This window comes from Psammomys obesus, unplaced genomic scaffold (genome assembly GCF_907164565.1).
Source record: "Psammomys obesus unplaced genomic scaffold, mPsaObe1.curated_primary_1811, whole genome shotgun sequence".
NCBI lineage: Eukaryota > Metazoa > Chordata > Mammalia > Rodentia > Muridae > Psammomys > Psammomys obesus.
In genome coordinates this window covers 7947746-7970317 of record NW_026590699.1, presented here as the reverse complement: position 1 = coordinate 7970317, position 22572 = coordinate 7947746, and the positions used below count along the sequence as shown (strand labels likewise).

At 49.2% G+C, this 22572-nt stretch overlaps 1 protein-coding gene across 2 annotated transcripts in view; it reads left to right on the top strand.

Moving 5' to 3' along the window:
- Myo16 (myosin XVI) overlaps positions 1 to 22572 on the top strand; it is a 449864-nt gene that overhangs the window by 384107 nt on the left and 43185 nt on the right. For both annotated transcript variants that reach the window (XM_055608467.1, XM_055608466.1), the window contains one exon: positions 720 to 1904. In XM_055608467.1, coding sequence (XP_055464442.1) covers positions 720 to 1904 — 1185 coding nt within the window. The remainder of the gene's footprint in view (positions 1 to 719; positions 1905 to 22572) is intronic.

Below are 22572 nucleotides of genomic sequence, written 5' to 3'. Positions count from 1 at the left end.
TGTGTGTGTGTGTGTGTGTGTGTGTGTGTGTGTGTGTGTGTGTGTGTTTTAAGAAACCATAATTCCAAAATTTTCTCTACACTCCGGGACGTTGGGATGATGTGTATTCCCTGGAGGAACAGGGGCGTTAGCATTTTCTGTTTATGGTAGCTGTGTGCTTGTAGGAGGTCTTGTATGGTACTGTCATACAAAGATGGCCACAGAGGAAGAAAGCCAGCTGTGCTGGTTGCCATTTCCAGTACCGTGTGAGCACAGGTTGCCTGGAACACAGTGCAACACTTTGCTTACACCACCAGCTGTCCTCCGCCTCTGAAGAAATGGCTTTCCTAGGCCATGTGTGTCCACAGGTAATCTGAGGACAGGCCACACATCTTGCACAATTATAGTTCTACACCCCGACTCATTTGCACACATCCGGAACCTGCCAGGCCGTGTCACCCTGGAGAGCTGGTACCTCATCCTAAGGCATGTGTTGGAGTTCCTTTCCTGTGGGCCATCTTCCCCAGGGTACAGCCTGGGCACCAAGACACAGAGACAGTTTCCCTTAGTGGCCTCAGGCATCTAGGGCCCCCTCCAGAGTCCTAGAAGGTGGAAGAAAAACAAGCCAGGACTCTTCTGCTCAAAGAACGGGGGCTGGGCGACCAAGGTGATCAGGGCACGTAAGCCTGGCTTTCCGGGGACTGCCTTCTGACTCTTGTATCTCTCTCTTTCTGCCTTAGCTCTGACGCGGCCCAGACCCCACAGTGATGATTATAGCACCATGAAGAAGATCCCCCCTCGAAAGCCAAAGAGAAGTCCCCACACGAAGCTCAGCGGCTCCTATGAGGAGATCTGGGGACCTCGGCCTCCTGGCATGCTGGGCCAGGTGGGCAGGCATCAGGTCCCAGGGACACTGAGTGTGCCGTGGGCCAGGCCTGACTCAGCGTCACAGTGTGCGCCCCAGCTGCCTCCGCACCTGCCGTTGTCGCAGGGGGACTACGATGATGACACTGAGCCTGTGTACATCGAGATGGTGGGGAACGCGGCCGGGGCAGGCGTGTCTGAGCCCGACAGCCCCGACCAGGGCGAGTCTGTGTACGAGGAGATGAAGTATGTCCTGCCTGAGGAGGGCTGTGGCCCCGGCATGCTCACCTTCCTGCCCGCCTCGCCTCCTCTGTCTTTAGAGACTCGGAAAGCCATCATGTTGGAGGCTGGTGAGGGGAACGGCCAGCCCCTGAAGGACACAGTCCCTCCACCCTTCCCGAACCTGCTTCCTCACAGGCCACCGCTCCTGGTCTTCCCTCCCACCCCGGTGACCTGCTCCCCAGCTTCCGACGAGTCGCCACTGACACCCTTGGAGGTGAAGAAACTGCCGGTCCTGGAGACCAACCTCAAGTATCCGGTGCAGTCGGAAGGCTCCAGCCCCTTGTCACCACAGTACTCAAAAGCACAGAAGGCGGATAACGACCAGCCGGCATCCCCTGGCTTTCCTGTGTTCAACGGGTCCAGCCGGGCATCACCGCCTTCCACACCACCGCCACCCCCGGGGCCACCCCCTGCCCCCTGTGGGGCAGCCCCTGCGCCCTGCCGGCCACCCACGCACTTCGCCCTCCCACCAGATTCCGTCCTGACCACTGCCGCTAAAACAGCGACTAACTCTGACCTGGCCAGAGCGCAGCCAAAGCCCAGTTCGGCCCCGGTACTGGGTCCCTGCAGCTCCTTTGTCAAGGCTCCCTGTTCACCCGGAAGGACAGCCAGAACAGACCTCAGGAAGGCCTCGTCCACCTTCTCCCCACCGAGCCCTTACAGCCCACCCAACAGCAGGCCGCTGTCCAGCCCCCTGGACGAGCTGGCCAGCCTCTTCAACTCCGGAAGGAGTGTGCTGCGCAGGTCTGCAGTGGGACGCAGGATCAGGGAGGCTGAAGGTAAGCGGAAACCCCGTGGAATTCTGGTATGTGCGCAGCGTAGGCTCCACCCCCTGTGCATGAGCCAAGCTAAAGCTGGTCTCTGGCGACTGGTGGCAGTAAGGTGGGAACGCTTTGTGACTTAGTGCTCTAGGCGTGTAAGCCAGAGCAAAGTTGGAATGTACACACCCAGTTTTGTTGTTATTGCTGTTTCCTGTGACACCTTCTTACAACAAACATGGTACCCTTCCTTGGATGGTGTTGCTGATTTGCTGTTCTTCGCCATCCATCCCTGGTGTCCTGCTGGATGGTTGGGTTTCCCTCTCTCATGTCCCAGCGCAGGGAAGAGCAAGGCCTGGTTCTGTTCTCGTTTTCTCAGACACAGCTCAGCTGAAGGGAGAGTCGGCAGTCCCTGGCTGCTCCGCTGAGCTGGTGGTTAGGCTGCTGCAGCTAGAGGCAGCTGCCAGCAATAAGAGACACCCTGTGTTCTGCAAATGAGGAATGTAGCCAGTAACAGCACTCTAGGAGGAGGTTCTGACAATCTCCATTACGGAGCTTCCCACACCCTCTTCATTCCTCCTCGATCCATGTGCTGTGCGTGCAGATCCAACAGTCACGGGGAAAGACACAGATTTCATGTTGCTTTACAAAATGTCTTCTCCATGTCTGCCTTTGGAGAAGGAAGGAGGCATCTCACTATCTCAAGGAGAAGCGGAGCAGCCAGAGCCCCACGGCCCACTGAGGACAGAGGCACCTGGTGCCTGGTACCTGGTACCTGCATCTTCCTGTAGGCAAGCTCCAGGGCTGAGGGCAAGAGTAGGGCCTGGCCAGTGCACCCATCAACTTGCTCGTTCTTCAAGGAAGAATGCACAAACATGCTGGCTCCCCTGGATGGGTGAAAGCAGGTCTTACATAATAAAATGAGGGAAATATGGAAAGCAATATGAACAAAGCTGAGGAAGGCCCTCTGACAAGGGGATCAATAACCACTCCCTGGCTATGCCTCAGTGTGGCTAATTATTTGTTTAGCTAACAATTTATTCTTAATTACAGGCTATTAGTAACGGAAACTAAACTTGTAAGGAGCAGCAAGATGTTGTAATTCTCCAGGTCATGTTCCGTCCCCATGACTAAAATGGACCCTAAAATGAAAGCATGAAATAACGTCAGAAATTGGTGTTTGGAGCTAGAACTGAAAGTGTATTAGAGTCGCATCAATATGCCACCTATAGTCAAAAACGGGTCGGGTCTCGATTGCTCTCTGCGGCAAGTGGTGACGTCCACGTAAGTCTAGACAGACTTGTCACCCAGGAGCCTCAGCAGCCAGGAGCACTTGCTGCTCTTCCAGGGATGGAGGTCCTTTCCCAGCGCCCACCTCACGTAGCTCACAGGCACCAGAACTCCAGCTCCAAGGGCTGAAGCCCGTCTCTAGCCTACACAAGCAGGTGGCCGCATAGCTAAATAGTAAAGTAAATCTCTAAGAAACACAGAAGCCTCGAGGCTGCAGATACAGCTGAGGAGTGTGACGTGGCCTCCAGGCATGGCCTGGCTTTGCTCCCCATCCGTGGCTAATAACCACACTGCAACTGAAAATTATACCCTATCTACACTCCTACTTTGAGTTGTCACAAAATACATTCTAATCTGGAAAAAAAAAAAAAAGAAAGAAAACTGTTTTGAACCGTGTCTGATCACTGCTATAATACCAGAAATCTTAGCGCTATGAGCTCAGGCCTCCAGATGCAGGCGTTCCCAGCCCTGACTTGAGGGATCTCCCTGGCCCGTGAAGGAAATGGGTTTACAGGCTTGTGTGATATATTCTCACAAGGTAGAGCAGGCTGCTTTGTGAGAATGTGAGAGGGGTTCTGGTGAGATGTGGAAGGCAGGGATTTAATGCCCCTGCCGTGTGCTGGAGCAGCTTATGTGATTATTAAGGCTTACAGGGTTTCATCCTCAGGAGAGTAAATCCACTTTCTACTGAAGGGTCCACAGGCTGTTATTCACGGGGATTGCTTCCTCCAACGTTCTGAATCGTCTTCTCTACCCTCTTTATGTTGAAAGGCATTTTTATACCTAAAGTCGCCTGGTATTGACTTATCTAGTGTGGCTAATTCGACCTCCCGGCGGGCACCAGTGGTGGTTCAGATTCAGTCCTGGATGGCCATGAAGTGTGTAGGTTGGCATACACATTTTGCAGCATGGCTCAAGGCATTTCTCTGGCTTTTTGGCAGGGTGACCTTGAGGACATTAAACTATCTGTGAATTCCTTGTTATAGGCATTTTGAGTACAAATGTGTTATGTAAGAGTGAGTGAGAAATTGTGTACAGAAGTGAGGTTCTCTGGCGTATAATTTTAGCCTATGACTGTTCTAGAGACTTCCATGAAGGATTTCATGAGTAACAGTGTCCATAAAATAGTTGGCTTTTTGTTTCTTTTTGAGTCTTGAGTCTCAGTATGTAGCCTAGGCTGACCTCCAACTTGTGGCAATCCCCCTGCCTTGGCCCCCAGACTGCTGGAATTACAGGCATGAGTCACCCACCATGCCAGGCTTTGGACTTTTCTTGGGAGCTAAAGAATCATGTAGGTTCTAATAGTACGTAATAGAGTTGGGGGAAAATTGTCACATGCACCTGACTGAAAAGATTAGCAGTATGGGGGTAACAGCAGTGAGGGCTCCAGGCACTGTTTGAACAGCCTGATGCTCCCACACTCTACGGTTAGGTACCTGCAACAAATGCCCAAACTACGGGTGGGGAAACTGAGGCTGGGAGAAATTATAAGCTTGCTCAGAGTTCCTCTGCTTGTGGGAAGCAAAGCCTGACAGGAAGACAGTGTGTCTGTCTAGAACAGCTTTTCCCACAACTCCTTGCACAATTATGCCTAAGAAAAGATGGGGGTGAAGGGGTTAAATACACATTTTTCTCACTGCAGTGTGACAAATAATGGTCATAGAGCTTGGGTGGAGAAAACCCGTGGATGTTAAACATGTGCTTTTCAGATTATAGGTAAACAGCCCCATAAAGTTCTAGAAATGGAATTAGACCATTTGGACCTTGAGGAGAGAAACGATTAAATAATTATCTGCCTCTGCCCTGCAAGAGCTAAAGTTCCAGCTAATTGACATATGTTTTTCATCTGATGATTTGACAATTACCATCCTAATTATTTCTAGTTGCTTCCTTTGAAAATGTGAGGTCCTCCTAGAAGCTGACAGAGGCTGAGCTGCCGACCAGGGGGCCTGCATGGGGCTGACGTAGGCCCTCCACACACACGCTGCAATCATGTAGCCTGGTCTTCCTGTGGGACTCCGAACAGTGGGAGCAGAGGCTGGCTCTGACTCTGCTGTCTGCCTTCAGGACCCTTTCCCTTTCCTCCTACAGCCTCAATGGAAGAGGATGCCCCTAGTCTTACTGCAATTTGATACGCCAGCACTGGTTAATGACCACGGGATGCCTCCCCTTTTCTGAGGAGAAATGAAGGAAGGGTGGGCACGGGGGTGACAGGCGGAGACTGGGAGGAGAGGGGGAGGGGAAACCGCAGTGGGGATGGAAACCATTAATTAATTTTTTTAAGAAACAAAGTGTGAGGTTCTGTCCACTAGGAGGCACCATCGTTCTGAGTGGTAGTTCAGGCCTGGTGGGTTCATCTTAGTGACTCCGTAATGAAGTCAGTCTGAGCACATTCTTTGCCTGCTGGAAAAGATCTGGAAGATGAGGTGTCCGTGAAAATATAACACATTGTACAAGTCTGGGGACCAAAGTGGAAAGAAGCCAGGCAGGATTCAGACGAGTCTGATTCATAAGCCTTTAGAAAACACTCATGTTATTATTTCCTGCCTCTGTGAATCCAGAGCCTACAAGATGTAAATAAGCACCGGAAACAGCAACAGCTCAAGCCCGCTCTACAGCATGTCTTCCATACGGTAGGACGGTTGGATCTTTATTTGTGGAAGACCTGCTGAGAGTAGAGCAGCTGAGATACATGTAGGGTCATAAATCTAGATGGAGACACAGAGATCTATCCTAGATCCAGGCCTCTGCAGCACTCTACTTCAGGTTAGCTTCATCCAGGTGCAAATTACCTTAAATTTCAAACTTCTATTCAATTATGTGAACATTCCAGATAAAAATACTTTGAGTTTGGAAGTCTCTATTTTATAAATGAAGTTTTATAGAATGGTGTTTTTATTTCAGAATGTTTGTTTTAGACAGGCTCTGAAGTTTGCCTGTAGGAGATTTTGATGTACCAAAGGGAATAGGTTATAGAAAGCACTCTGTGGCCTGTGCTGTTTCGTCTCCTCTGCCCACGCCGGTTCCCATCACTGGGTGAGCTAGAAGTACATGCCAGGGGCAAATCATTGTTAATATTTATAAACACCTCATGCGTTCGTTCTTCAAGGGGAAAGGTACATGAAGTGTCTTTCCTGAAGTCAGAGCAGCCACTGCAACCCCTCTGTACCAGGCAGGGTGCCCACTGCCACAGTAAAGCTGGCTGTGGAAGCCTGGGTTCATCATTCATTGCAGGAGCAAGAACTGCTACAGCTTTCACGCCAGCAAAACACACCCCAGCCAGGTTCCCCCCCCCCCTTCAGTTCTGGTGACGATTCCTGGAATAGAACCCTCCCGCCATGGAGGAAAATATCTATTTCTAAATACTATATCCAAACATGGCTGAATGTGAAAGACTGAAATTCAGAAAGATTTTTCCGTCTCATCCTGGAAGACAAAGGAGCAGCATCTTGTGTCAATATTTTATGACGCTTTGACACTTCTGGGCCAGGTCCAGTGCAAGCGCCTGGACACTGGTTAGCAGCGAGAGGCAGGAGTCCCCCTTTCCCTGACGTACCAGCAGGAATTTGAGCCTTCTCCCGCAGGCTTCCCGTTGGCAACCGTGGCTCTCTGCTGCTGGTGTGTGCTGCAGACGTCACACCACTGTTGCCTTTCATCTCTGGTGTATTCAGATGAGGTGGCTGCATAAGAAATTAATCTGCCTTATGCAAATCCTGACCTCAAGCCATAGGAGGCTTTTCCCAGGCCTCTCGCCCGTGGACAGATCTTAGGTTCTCTTGTCCACAGCTGCTCAGTTTCCTCTCTGCTCCAGATGCTGTCCGCTGTGGGGTTGTGCTTGAGTATGTGCGCTCCTGGATGGAGGTCAAAGGTGTCCTAAGGCCTGTGAATATCATCAAAGGTGTAGACAGACCCCGCACACAGCTCACTAAGATGCCAGTGTCCTTGCTGGCTGGCAGCCCTCCACAGCCTCCCCTAACAGCGGTTTGCTTCTAGGAGCATGAAGCATTTCTGTGCATTCTGGAACCGCCTTGAATTAGCATTAAATTGTCCTTGGTGTTGGCATTTCCAGGAAAGGCTGCTCTCCACCCATGACAAAATTCAAAGAGGAACTGAGCAATGATTCTCCTTTCACCAGGCCTGCTACCCTCCATGCCCATGAGCCCTGGGGTAGCAGGTCTCTCTGACAGACAAGATTTTTTTTTCACTAATTTCTTGATCCCTCTGCATCAAGTGAAGGTATGTGGCTTGGGAGACGTAGCTACATCTTTGAGTGTTTCTGATTCTCCAATGTCTGGAAAAATCATAGCATAGCCAGTTACACTAAGAAATGTTCTTGGGCTTTTTATGAATTGATCAGTAGCCAAATTTACCTGGGTAAAAGGCAGAGCTCTTTGTCCTCTGTGATATTTGCAAAGGCTTTTTAAATACCTCTGTGCTTGTTGTAGTTTGACATTTATCTCACAAGTTACCATAGTTTCCCTTTCCAAATACCCAATAATTCGTATAAACAAATTGTGCAGCCAGGCCTGTGTGGACTTGTAGAAAGAATTCTATTACAGTCACCCAAAAACTCAGAGTGCAAGCACGGGGCTTGCTACTGGAAATTCAAAACAACAAATGACTAAATCTCCTGCTGCCTCTGCCTTCTCATAGGCTGTGTGGGATCCCACTGTGAGAGAAATTCCAGTAGAGGAGCAAGTCTGTAATGTGAGATGGACCCATGGTTGAGTTCCAAGTGTCCTTGGAAACCCTTAAGTTCCTTGTACGTACCTTGTGTGGGTGCAGGTGTCTGGCAGAGGGGGTACTTCGTAAATGTCATCTGATTTGCACACGATAGCGGTGGCCTGGGAAAGATGATGGCAAAAAATATCAGATGTGCCCACAAAGTACATTTCTCATCAGGATGAGGAACAGAGGTTGTCCCTGTGATTTTCAGGAGGCCTGGGCCAGCCTCTGATAGACAAGAAGGCGGAGGAAGCTGGATTTGTATTGATACAGAGGGCTTACCCGAAGTTGCCCATGGAAAGAAAATACATGGTGTAAGACTTAGGAGCTCAGGGCCCAGGATCCTTTCTGAACGTAGTCTTGGGTACAAGGGAAGAAAGGGAGAGGACAGAATATGGCTGTCCTCCATGCTCATGCTCAGGGTTTCTATCTGGAAGCTACTTTTCAGCTTCCTGGTAAGGCTTCGATGCTTCCACTTCTTCTCTGTATCCCTTAGCGACTAGGCATGGCCATTAGAATCTCTCCCACAGCAGAACACGAAGCCACAGAGGAGGGAGCAGCAGTTCAGTGATGGTGACCATGCTGCTATGGGTAGACCCTGAGAGCAGGAGCACCCATACACATTGTGAGGTGTGATAGCGCTCATTCGTCCATAGCATAGCAGCTGGGGGTTTCCTGCGGCTCTCTCCTGTTGGTCAGAGTGCCAACTCCTCTTCTTTGAGAGCTATAGAAGAAGAAAACAGAGGGTTTCAGGATTAAGAGATTTTCTCCATAATCGCAAAATCTTAGAGTTGGGAGTCAAACGTATCGCTTTGTTCTCTCAAACCTATGATGCTACTTTAGTGTCTGAAAACAATTAGCACTAAAATAATGATACAAAGACCCTGCTGGAGAAAGTAATTCCCTTCTGAAGTTAAGCACAAACTCATTACCAAGAGCAAATGTGGTAAGCCACAGATAAAACCTATGCCTTGTTGCCAGCCTTCCCGAGAGTCATGAGAAGCAGGTTCATGGCTGGAGAATGATCTAGAATGCTGCTTGGGTTTCCTGTGCAGCCCTGACCTCAAAGTCCACCATGCAGTAGGGCCCTGCACAGAAGACGGGGTGAGGACTGTCCATCATATTCCAAGACAACCTGTCCTTACTCCCTACATTCCACTGTCTTAGAACTCTTCCATATTCCGACTGGACATTGTTACGGCTTGACAGAGACGTGTCTGCATGTCAAGTTGCCACGGGATGGACCTGTGTTGGTTAATATGGATTGTTCACTTGAGTAGACTAAGGAACAGCTGGGGCGTTAGGGCAGCAGGCATTTGGGTGGCACATTTCCAGAGAGAATTAACCAAGAGAAGAGCGTCCCTGAATGTAGCGGCACCATCCCACAGGCTGGTTTTCTGGACTCAGTGAACGGAGAAGGGAGCTTAGAGCCAGCTTTCTGCTCAACAGAGATGTGAGAGCATCCTCTGCCTTGACAGCCAGGAGCTGGCCATGCCGTCCCCACCTGATGGGCTCCATCCCCTGAACTCTAAATTCAGCATAAACTTCCCCCATCCTCAGTGGCTTCTTGCCAGGTATTTGGTCATAACCAAGAAAGAAAAACTAACGCAGGAGCCGAGCTCTTCTCTCTAAAGCAAGCTGTACAGAAGCTCCACCACAGCCATGCCCACCAAGAATCCTGCATGGAAAGCAATTGTGTCCTGGTAGGAATGAGGACTTGTGTCATCTCACCAGCAGATGTCAAGCATCTACTCAGGAATTAAAGGAGTAGTGAGCCAGCCCTCAGCCTGTGCTGGGAAGTGTGGAAAAGGCGGTGTAGGTGACCTTCAGCAGCCACCAGAGAAGGGCAGGAGACAGATACCCCCAAAGCTCCCATATCATCTATAGCTCCATTCTAGAAGATAGATGGACTTCATTCTTTTCTAAAGGCTGTGGACTTAGAGGTGAAGTTAGCACTGATAGACAGCGAAGTGAGAAGCAAGGTTGAATGGAGAGCTGGTGTCAGAATGGTCCTTGGCTTCCATGGTGTTCATTTGCTGAGACACTGTTAAAGCTACCCCATTGTCGGTGATGGCGTTTCCAGTCAACCTTGCCGCTTGGCGATTCCCTGATACCCTGGAAGAAAACCAAGCACAAGGTTATACAATTAAATGCTGAGTTCGGTGTGATACAAAACTTAGCTCTGAGCTGTGTGAATTATCTGGGGAAAGTGCCCTCTCATCTAGTAGCTGGCATGTCAGTCAGAGCAGAGCGGTGCACCTGGCATAAACAGGCCATCGGTTCTTAGATGAGCCGAATGCAGCCAAGAAGCCATTAGGCTGGAATGCTTCTGTCAGCAGAAGAGCCTGGTACCTAAAACTCTGGAAGTGGCACAGTGTCTTTAGTGATGGGCTGCCTCTCAGAACCGGCAACAATTTTTTCATAGTGTCAACGTGCCTCTCCTCCGGGTTATAAATCAAAGCGCCCCTCGGGGCTCACAGGAGAAGCCCGGGGCTCCATTCTGCAAGCCACTCAGCAATTCTTAAGCAAGAGAAAGAAGGCCTCCCTCCCTAATGATCTGCACCTTGCTGTTGATGCATAGCACTGCCCGGTGTTTCATTCCTTTCCTGAAGAAGTGGTCAGAAGTGATGTGCAGGTCAAGCTGCCTCCCCGCACGGGGGCTGGGAGACGGCTCAGAAGTTACAGTGTTTGCTGGGCAAATGTGAGGATGTCCTGGCTAGTTTCATGTCAGCTTGACACAAGCTAGAGTCATCTGAAAGGAGGGACCTGACTTGAGAAAATGCCTCCATAAGATCCGGCTGTAGGGCATTTTCTTAGTTGGCGATTTTTAGTTAACTTAGCCACCCTGGGCTAGTGGTCCAAGGTTCTCTAGGAAAGCAGGCGGAGTAATCAATGAGGAGCAAGCCAGTAAGCAGCACTCCTCCATGGCCCCTGCATCAGTTCCTGCCCTTTTTGAGTTCCTGCCCTGACTTCCAGGGAAGTGTGAGGTTAACTCTTTCCTCCCCTACTTGCCTTTTTGTAATGGTGTTTTGTGGCAGCACTACAAACCCTAATTAGGACAGGGGTCTGGAACCCCAATAACGCAAATAAATGCCTACCAGGCATGGTGGCCCACTTGCAACCCGAGCCCACAAAGGCAGGAATGGGGAATGCTGGATGGAGCAAGCTTCCTAGCAATCCTAGCCATACCAGTGAGCTCTAGGCATGACTGAGTGACCGTGCAGTGGTGAATATGGTAGAACCATGATGACGGATGATTGCCAGGATCAACCTAGGTCCTCCAGATGCATGCGCAAACATGAGCGCACACACACCATTAAAAGAGAAGAGAATAGACAGAGCTTTACCTCAGAGGGACAGACACTATCGCCCACTGTTGTAACAGCCCTGGGAGGCAGGACTGATTTATGATTACTTCCCAGTATAGTTACCTCCCTGTGCCTGACTGTCATGCTTTCTACAGTCAGCCTAGAAAATTCCACGCAGTCTCAGAGCCGACCCCACTCAATGTCCAGGGTCCAAGGCCTTATGTCTAGGGTCACAACTCACCTTCCTTCATTATGCCCAGTTGTCTTGGGCCCTAGCTGTGAAATCCTGGTTTCCCTGTGAAATCCTGGAAAGAAGAAGTTTTCTTCTTTCCACCCTGTACTCACTCAGTCTGTGACTGTAGTAAAAGGACACAGGACAATAGGATTGCTTTCTTCCTCACACACTGCTCACACCCAGTCAGACAGCAGAGACTTGACTGATTCACAACACAGCACAGACTGTACCATGGCACCTAAACACTTAAGCTTTACCACAAATCCCTTAAAAACAAACAAAAAATCTCCAAAAGAGCCTTTTCAGACTCCAAACCATGGCTGTGATCAACCATAATCCTCCAGAGAAATGTCTAACCATGAGAGCGTTTCAAAGGACAGTGTGTGTACTGGGGAGGTGGATCCGACCATTTTCCCTGTATGTGGCCAGAAGTGAGCTAGAACAAAACTTGGCTCGGGGGTAGGTGGAAACCATCGCCCAACAGGCTGGTCTGGGAACCAGGAAGCAGGACATGTTAATCACAGATCTCATCGCTGTAGCAAAACATGTATCAAGAAGCAACTTAGGGGTGAAGGGTTTGCTTTGCTCAATCGTTGTGTGAAACACACAGCAGAGTGGCAGCTCATAGCTGTGTTATTAGAAGTATGAGGATGCTTGTGACATGTTGGGGATGGAAAGAGGGACAGGCCACAGACTGGGGCCAGAAACGGATGGAGCTTGGCTGTAACCCTCAGCACTCAGCTACCAATGTCGAGTTTCATCCAGCAAGGCCCATCTCCATCTCTCCCTCCCTAACTCCATACGCCACTACCTGAGGGCTGGTGTTCAAATACACGAGCCTGAGGAGATGGAAGCCGGGGCTGGAGCTGACATCCTTGAAGGACTCTTCCTTAGCTCCAGTCTTCAGGCATCTTCTCCTGCCACGCAGCATAAGCCTGCGTCTACAGGGACAAAAGACATATACACGACTCGCTGTATTGAAAGTGGACCTGGGTCCTCTTGACAGTCCACACATCCCTGCTGGAAGTAGCTGGCGTCCAGCAGTAGATACTACAGGGGAAAACCGCATCATCTATGACTTTGTTGAGAACTAACTTTGCCCCTTCGTATTTAGCTACTGTTACGTGTGTCTCATAATGGAGTCCCCTGAGAGTCTTAACAGATAAATCACCTCAGGCCTCATGGAAATGTTACCCACAGTGGCTGACCAAAGAGCATCCAGCTTACCCTCTGCTTGCAAAACACCATTCCCCTCCCTCCTTGCCACGTCCATCTGTATCACGTGACCTTAGCACTAACAGAGATCTATCCAGTTCGCTTTCGTGCCACCCCAGAACAGAGAGCCCCAATTAGCATCCTTCATTCCATTGCCTTGGTGGGGGTCCCCACCATTCTTTCACCCACACTGAAGTCATTACTCTAACTTAGAGGTTTGGGAGGGTGACAAGGGGAAAGGCTTTTTGATTTGTATATCTTGTTGGGAAATCATCAAACTGGCTGCTTAATCAGATGGTCATTAGAGGGTGTGCTGATGTGACCCATCTGGGAATCAGAGTGTGTTTCCATGTCTGTGTGATTAAAGACATGTTAGGAGCCCTCAGTGACAGCTTTGGAAAACACGTTTCATTTAGCAGATAATGAAATTATTCTTCGACATGGCCTCGAGACACGTAGCTCCTTCCAGGACTTTAAAAAAACAATCACAGTTAACTTCAGGCAAAATAATAGCTAAAATAACATAGAACTAGCCATCATACTCACTGCTGCTATTTGTCTCAAGATTTTAAATAGACGTAGAGAAATTGTTAAGAGGAGCAAGCTTGGTTTGTTTATTCAGAACAAACTTGTGGATCTCTTTGGTGCCAAAGCACTGTTTAAACTGCTTGGAATTAATTTTTTGTTCTCTCTCTCTCTCTCTCTCTCTCTCTCTCTCTCTCTCTGTGTGTATGTGTGTGTGTTACATGCATGCATGCCCCTGTGTGTGGAGGTACATGTGCCTATGTGTGCCAGAGGCCAGCACCACGTGGCTTCCATTTTAGTGTTTTCAGTCAGCATCTCGCGTTGGAACTCATCCACTTGCTAGGCTAGCTAGTAAATCCCTGGGTCTCTCCCATCTCTGCCTCTGAGCACTGGGATTGCAAGAACATACTGTGACATCCTGCTGGAGATTTGAACTCGGGTCCTCATGCTTGCACAACGGCGCTTTCCCCACTAAGTCATCTCCCAAGCCAGGTGCATGGATTTTACAAGTGGAAAATGGGTTTTCCTGGGGACGCCTGAGAAACCCTGTGTCACATGGGGATGGCATATGGCTGTCACAGAAGCCACTCAACCTTTATACTAGTGAAATGGCACGTTTTTACTCAAAGTATCCTCTTCCTTTTCCTTTTTAAGCGCTTATCCAGACCCACTGAATTAATTCACCAGTTCACACACACACACACACACACACACACACACACGTGCCACCGTGGGTGGAGTGGAAGAGAGGAGGAGACAGGTTGAGAGGGTACCTGCCCTCTGACTGGCGGCCAGACTGGGGCCTCCATTTGGAGGACTTTGAAGGCTGTCCTACAGCTTTGTTTCAAAGTCAGCATCCTACATGGAAAGGACAACTTTGTCTTTCTTGCTGTTTACGTAGCCTCACTGTGTAGCCGCCAACTCACAGAGATCACTTGCCTTTGCTTCCAGGGCTCCCATGAAAGGTGTGCACCCATTCCAGACTAGTTTTCTCTCTCTTTCTAAACCCAGTTATTATAAACATGAAACAGGTTAAGCAGTGTCCTGAATTTTGGAGTACTTACATGTCCCTAATGATGTGTCTTGGGCATGGGATCTGCACACACCTGAAATCCACCCACGTATGTCATGTGCACCTTGTACACATACGAGAGGGTGATTTTGTATAGTATTGTGTGGGGTGTATCAGCATTCACAAAGCCTGGGCTTCCCAGCATTTCTGCTTTGGGAGGCTCAGCTGTGTTTCATTCCTCTTGAGATTCTTGGCAGTTGGCTCCTTGAAGGGCCACATGGGAAGGGAAATGGCAGCACCAACCAGCCACTTGATTCCTCCCAGTAGCTGTGGGTGAAATGTGAGGCCACAGATGGTTTAGTTATCCCTTTCCTATTTGATGCTCACCCTCTGGGTGACAGGCATCTTCTGTGTGGCAGTCACAGCTGTGGCTTGACGGCAGGCCCATGAAGGTCAACTTTGGAGACTCACGGAATTACCAGGGCCTGTCTGCCAACCACAGGTACAAGAGCTACCAACTGAGGCTTTTCAGAGGAAATGGTCTCAGCAGCCTGGTGAAATTTTCCATCTGACTTGCAATCCCCATAGAGGTTTTCCAATTATTATCTGAAGGCCTCAGAAGAGCCACTGTGCAGTGTGGTCGAGTGGCATCTACCATACCCCAGCCTCTGTTAAAACACTGGTCCTCCATGCCAGGTGGCCTTTGCTTTGGTTGCGCGATCCAGGCTTCTGCTCCCTCTGTTTGTGTCCCATGCAGCAGGAACCCGATGGTCAGACCTATTCTGGCCTGTGCCTTTTGTTTTATTTTTCATGGGCACATTAGCAATGAGTCCTCAGCAAGGCAAGAACTCAACACAGGACCAATCTGTTTGTTTGTTTGTTTGTTTGTTTGTTGTTTGCTTTTCTTTCATTTCTTTCACTTGGCTGGTTCTTCCTGACTTGCGCCCCTTTCACCAGATGACTGGCATCACTAGCTTTCCATCTAGAGCAGAAGGTTGAGGACTTTATCCTTTGCCTTCGCCTTTCCTGTCAAGGGAACATCAACTGTTTGCCCGAAGGAATGTCAACCATCACACTGCTCTTATGCACTGTCTCAGGGATTCTGGATCCACAACCCACAAAAGTCACCCAAGTGATGCAGAGATGAAAGTCTAACAGCAGTATCAGAGACCCCACAGCCTGGATGATCACACACAGAGCGGGCTCCCTCCAGGTGGTTCTGGGTTCAAGGGTCCCCCCTTTTGTGGCAGATTTTGATTAAACAGGACAAAATAAAAAAAAAATCTAGTGAGTTAAATTTAAAAGAAAATTGGCAGGACCTAATTTTCTGTGCATTTCTGGGTCTGGGAGCCTTGTTTGCACTGACAGCCACTCCATGGCTTTGCCATCCCTGCATTCTTCCCCGGCTGGGCACATATGTTGTTGGAGACTCCAGCCTGCTGCCTCCGCTGCTGTGTCCTCCCGTAGAGCATCTCTCCACTCTTGGCAGAGAGCGGGCGGCAGGCATAACAAGTGGGACAAGCAAACACTCCCCTTCCACCCAAGCCAACGCCCTGGGAGGGCGTCCTTGTCCTTACTGCTGAAGAGGAGAGCAAACGAGAAGAGTCACCTTCCCCAAGAGCAGAGCATCATGGGGATGGAGGTTCAAAGCCCTGCTCTGGACGTGTGTGTGTGTGTGTGTGTGTGTGTGTGTGTGTGTGTGTGTGTGTGTGGTGTGTACAAATGCTTTGTTTTGTTGTTATTGTTTTTCTTTGCTTTTCACACAATATATTTTGATCACTTTTTTCCTCTCCAATGACTGCTCTCAGATTCTCTCTACCCACCCAAATCTGTGCCCCTCCTCTTAAAAAAAACAAAGAATCACATGCAAAACAAAAATAGAAACCAAAATATCAAAATATACAAACAGAAGATCCATAAGAACACACACATACACACACAGAGAGAGAGAGAGAGAGAGAGAGAGAGAGAGAGAACAAAATGAATGAAACCAACACCACAAAGCACCGCTGAGCTCCTTCTGTATTGGCCAGCTATGCTCCCTAGACTTTTTAGAGCAGGGACAGTCAGGAACCTTTCAGCTTTGTCCACACTGACAATTCCCAGGGGTTACGGGGTTGTGTTTTGGGGTCTCTAAAGAAATACGTTCTCATAGAGGTACACCCAGAAAACCCTGTGTTGACTGGTCCAGCTGCCTCACAGAGGGGGGTGCCTGGATACTCGTTGATGTTAGGTTCCCAGCATTTCTGAAACTTCTTTGCAAACACTTCTGCTCTTGGTGGATTAGACTTTTGCTGCATAGAGCGGGCTCCAGCCTGTGTGCTGCCTTCCTGTCCTCACACGTTTCTCCTTCAGAGACGTGCTGTCCCTCTCTCCTGAGACTCTCCGACTGGGAGAATGCCCTGCCAGAGCTTCCACGGAGCTGCTGTATTTACAGAACTCTTTCCACTAACTTTCATCTGCCGGAAAGCCCACGAGGCAAATGCTTGGGCTGTGCGGAGGGAAAGCTCTCTCCAGCCCACAGGCTGCAGCAGAGAGTACATGGGCTAGGACCAACAGCCGAACCTTTATTTGTTGGATGTTTGCTTCACTCGTGTATTGCCACATGGGAGTTGAGCCCAGGTCCTTGCACATCCTCATGTCAAGTGCTACACCCCTGAGCTGCCCCCATGAGTCCCATGAGGGACTGTTCTCCTACACAGTGAACGAAGAATTAGCAGTATCCCAGGTCTGGAGGAGACTGTCCCAGGCAACACAGGCTAAACGTAGCCTGAGATAAACTCACTGCTGATTTCAGGTTAAAGCGGGTCCTTCCAGGTCTTAGTATGAACCATCCATGTGTGTTTGTTTCCAGCACTGAGCTGTCATTCCTGAATCCAGAAGCAAGAGCTTGCGAAGGTGGGGAGGGTCCCAGGCCCTCCCTCTGTGTTTTTAGTTTTCCTTAATGCCAAGTGGGAGAAGGCAAGTGCCGTGCCTTTTTAGAGTGGCCTAGTGGCCTCTCCCAAGAGGGGCTTTCCTGTAGGGTTGCTGGAGTCTGAGGCGGCATGAGCAATGAGTCCCAGATGCATCCTTCAATATTTTCTGCCTCACATCGCACTCTAAGCATTAAGTCTGCTAGACTGCTCCCGTTTGCTTCACTTCCCTGTGACCGAAACCCTGATCCCAGCTCATGCGATTCCAAAACATGAGTTGAGGTTATCTCAGGTTAAGAAGGTAACTAGCTGAGGGAAAAAAAAAAAAAAAGCATTTTAGTCATTTCTCTTAAAGAAAAACTCCGCTGCCAGTTGGGTGCCCATTTTCCTTGGCTGAACTGGGACTTTTGGTAAGTTAACTCTCTCCCCTTGGCTGGTCCAACCCCACTCCTTGCCACTCGGAGTCCTGCTGTGACCCCAGCCATCTCCTTCCTCTCTGTAAATTCATCTCACTTGTATCTTGCTGCCTTCTCCTTCCACACTGGCCCTTACGAATCACCCTTCCTGGGAGAAATTCTCCTTGCCTAGAGCTTCATAATAAATAATCCTGGTCCAAAGACCGCTGCTCAGTTTAGTTCCTGGGTGTGTCCAGCCCCTCCAAGGCCTGCACACAAACCCAGACTCTTCCAGCCTCAGCTCCCTGTCTGGACTCCTCCCTACCGAGGATGCGCATTGGCCTGCCCCTCCCCCCACTGCCTGCTCTTCTGCAGGGCACCAGGCTACATCCTTCTATTTATAGCCTCACCTCCAAGCTCAAGAGCTTTTGCCAGGTGAATTTTTATTGGGTCCCTTTCTTCTTCAGCTCTTGCACAAGGCAGTTGGGGGAAGCCAGGCTGGAGATAAACCAGACACGGCAGACCCCACCCCATCCCACCCCCAAAGCTGAAGCAGATCTGGCTTCTTTTCAGTTCTGCCCCTCCCATTCTTTCTGCCTCCCATGCAGAGGTGCCAGGGTGCTCTCCCCGGCACTTCCCCACCCTCCAGGTTCAAGTGTTTTGGGGTGGTCTTGTGCAAGCCTCTGACTACTCACTACCTGAAGTCTCAGGGGTGTCCTGAAGGCCAGTGCTCCTTCTGGAAGCCTGGAAAATGACGGCCTCCTAAGGAGTTCTAGGAGCTGGCACTGTACCTCAGAGATGAAGCTGGCCACCCCCACCACCAAAATTTCAGACTTACATGTGGCTCAGGTGAAGTACGCCAGTCTACACCAACTGACTCCAGTGCCCGGGAGTAAGAGACCATATAGCAACCTAAAGTGTGATTTTTTTTTTAAAACCCTCAATACTAATAGGCCTTGCATATTTATAATCGGTAGGACAGTGATAAAAACTACAAAACCTCAACCTGGGTCAGGCATCATCCTTCAGTGACTCCTCCCAGAGGCTGTTTGCTTCGGCAGAAAGCAAACAGCTGTGAATAAGAGAAAACATTCCGTGTGCAATGAGATATTGTCTTTATCTTGTGATTTAAAATAAGCAGCGATTGGAACGCAAAGGCATGTCACTGCCACCAGCACTCTTTCCTTTCCTACGTTGTAGCCTGCAGCCATGGCCTGTGCATGGAGAGAAATTACCGCCTGCATGATGCCACCATTCAGGCTTGCTGGGATGCTCAGTGAACACAGTTACCACTGTGGGAGGCGTGGCTGTTCTTGGAAAGCAAAGCTTCCACAGCCATGTTGACAATTTGTTCATTGTTCTCGTCTTTCCCTCCTCTCTTGTTCCTTCTTTTTTATTTCTTCTTTTCTTTTTTTTTTTTCTTAACATTACAGAGTCTTGCTATGTAGCTCAAGCAAACAATATTCTACAGCCAAGGCTGGTCTAAACATGCAGCAATTCTCCCCCCTCAGCCTCCTGAGTGCTGGGATTATAGCATGCATGACCCAGCCTCTGTTTCTCTTTCTTTCTGCCATGATATACTGAGTTCCTGTTACATGCTACACACGCTGTAGATACTGTGAACATATCAGAGGAGATATTTCGATTAAGTTACCTTGATTCCAGAGGAAGGAGGCAGAACCCAAGCAAGTTAGAGGGAAGTGATTGCCAGGCTGTGAAAAGGACCTGTGAGAGTCTGTCTGACCTGAGGAGGCTCCTGCAAGGCCTTCCTGGTGGGGACAGTCATGAATGTGCACAGAGCTCTGCTCTTCCTTGAAGCCTGGGTGAGAATTCCTGGAGGCTAAAGCTCGAAATGACAAAGCCTGGGCTAACAGAGTCCTGGAGGGTCCTCTTCATGTTGGGATACATTTTCATTTTAATTCAGATAAACCCAGAAACCACAGAGCTGCAGAGACTATGGCTTTATATGACCTCATCTCAGAGCAGGAGACTCCAGCTGAGGGCTGAGGACACTCAGTCCCCGGCCCAGTAAGCTGTGGTCTGCAGTTAGCCTTCCTGCGTAACTTAGGAAGCTCTGCTCTCTTGCTGGCCTCCACCCACCAGGTACCAACCCTTCCAGCTCACCCCTCCAGCTGTGACTTAACAGCTAAAAAGTCTTCAGATACTTCTGAGTTCTTTTTGGACAAGGGGAATTACCTTTAATACACACCACCATTTCTCAAACAAAGATACTCTGCCAGAAAAGACAACTGATTTGTTTCTGTGTGTTAATGTTGAAGAATTTGCTAGAACTCCACCTACTAGGCTAAACGTCAATGTATATATAGCCAAGCATGAAGACCAAGCCCTTATCTTTGAGTCACATCCTGGTATGATTCATTTCTTCTAACCCTGTACCCTCCACAGCAGGCATTCAAACACCACAGGTATTCAAACTGCTGAGCGTTACCAGCACCCAAGAGAAGAAGGAATGAATCACACACAAATGCATCACACTGGGCAGAGCCCCAGACATGTCTCAGGAAAAACTTCAGCTCTTAGACAGCACTTTCCTCGCTTGCTTCTTTTTCTCTTTGCTTAGTCATCAAGAGTCTCCAGTCTGTTTCGTGACTTTTCTCGCCCTTCCAGCACCGAGGCATGAACAGGCTTGAGGGCTTTGCCTCAGGTTTGCCTCAGATTCTCTACAAAGCGTTCATCCTTGTGTGCACTTGGAGGACTCTACAGACCTGATGCCACAGAGCTGGTGGCTTGCTCCTGCTGTAATTCTGTAGGTGCTTACGTACAAGGCAAGTAGAAGGCCATTGGCAAGGAATGCACAGTCTGGTCCTTTACCAACCTACCGCTGTTCAGTGAAGTGAAATATGCAGAGCGCTTGAGTCTAAATGTCAACAAGTTAAGGCATGGATGCCTTTGCTTCTGCAGGCATAAGTCTGAGGAAGGGTGTGTTTGAGCAGACGCTGACGTGTTACTCATAAGCCACAAGGTCCCTGGTCAGCAGTGACAGAAGCATGGTAAGCCTAGGAAAGGAATCAGATCTGTGGTCAGGAACTTCCTCTATCACAGTGTGTGTTACAGGCTACATTTCTGGTTCCTCACCTTGGACATCAGAAATAAAGTCCCGGACAGAGGCCACCTCAGCTCTTCCACCAGCAAATGGGCTTCTGAGAGAAAGGCACACGAAGGGAGGGGAGCAGAGGGGTGTGTGCACAGGGGCACCCTCTGAGCTGCGCCTGCGTGGGTGCTCACATGCTTGCACAAAGATCGATCCACTGCCCAGCTTCGATGACCTCATTTTGAAGACAACAGCGACCATGACTCTTGGATGTGACATCATTGCAAGGTTACCCAGGACAGCTACCCTGCTGACCATGCATCCCTATGTCTCACACTAAGGAGCACTGGTCCTTTTCTCTCTGTCCGAAGCCACCCTGAAATAGACCTATATGTCTTATGGTAAAACCAGCAGGCAATGTAAGGGTGGCAATCTAACCTGTGTGGGGAATGTGTGAGCACATGGGGACTACAGCTGAACGTGCAGAGTACAAGTAGGAAGAGTAAAGTTTAAAAGAGTGTGTGTGACTTAACACACAGAAGCTGGAAGATTAACGATTAAGCCGAAAACTTTAATAACAAAAGTGAAGGTTTAGACTATAGTGTCAATGTGTCTGTAAGACAGAAATGAGCTACGAGGAGGGCCAGCATCCAAAGCTGAGTCTGAAGGGTCCCCGTGTCTTGGAAGATGGTCTCTTTGACCATCAGCTAGAGCTGGATACTTCTGTTGACCTTGTGTTCACTTGACCTTTCCTGCACTCAGGTGCTCTCCAACTCCCCTGAGAGTAAGGCCTCCAGTCCTTGCCAGGTAGCCTCCAGGGCCTCCTCAGTGACAAGCTCTCTCACCACCAATGTCTCTCCCTATCACTCCTTTGCTTCTATGTTCATGGCTCATCTGGATGGCTGCTACATGGTTCCTGGGAAAGGCTAGTCCTTTCTTGATGCAAGATCTTCAAATAAGTATAGAGTCTATCTCTGTACCCATAGCTTCTTTCTGGCTCTTCTCTGAGCTGAAATACCTCCTGTGAACGTATAGCTTGATCCATCAGCCTTTCTACCACTCAGATTTTTCACTCATCCAGGACTGCACTCCTGCTAGTACTCTGCCTGTGGGCATGTTTGCTTGTTGCCCCTTCCCAAGAGGTGAGCCTCAAGCTGCAAGACCATGTGGTCTCATGGCCAGTCTCTAGCACCTAGCTCTGGCACTGGGTACTGTAAGGAGCCCAGACAGGAGGATCACCCTGGCTCCATTGACATCATCCCTGCAATGCTGACTCCACAAAGACCATTGCATTATGTTTGTGTCTGTACACTGCAGAACTGACTACCTTGTTGCTCACTGGGGCATGTAAGCAGAAGGTCACGTGCTTGGTTTGAAACTGTGATCATTTTTAACTGTTTGTCTTATCTGATAAAGATAAACTTGTGTGTGCTTACAGGGTACCAAGTGATACTTGAATGGCCGTACACATCCTGTAATGTTTTAGTCAGGTTAAGCACATCTCCTCAAACCTATTGCATTTCTTTATGGTTAAAGCTTTTTTCTGAAATGTTCACTCCATTGGCGTCATCTGTTGCCCTGCTGTGCAGCAAGAACTTCTCTCTCCTACTGTGACTGTGGCCCCTGGGCCAATCACTCCTTTTCTCTCTTAACTCTCTTCTGCTTTCGGTAACCATCCTCCTCCTCTCTGCTCCTAGGAGATGGATGTCTTGCAATTGTGTCAATGGGTGAGATCATGAGGCATGCCTCTTTCTGTTCCTGCTTTAGCACGTTGACAGAGTCGCCATTTCTACCCACGTTGCCACAAGTGACCAAATTATTCTCTGTATGGCCTGGTAGCATTCCCTCATGAATTTACTTCACTTTCTTTAACCATCCAGCTGTTGGTACTACCTAGACTGATGCTATAGAGTAGCTATTATTACTAATGCCTCAGAGAATGTGGGTGTTCCAGTGTCTCTTTGATGTGCTGACTTGTTTCTTTGAGTACGTACCCAGGTGCAGCTTGTTTTGTCTCATG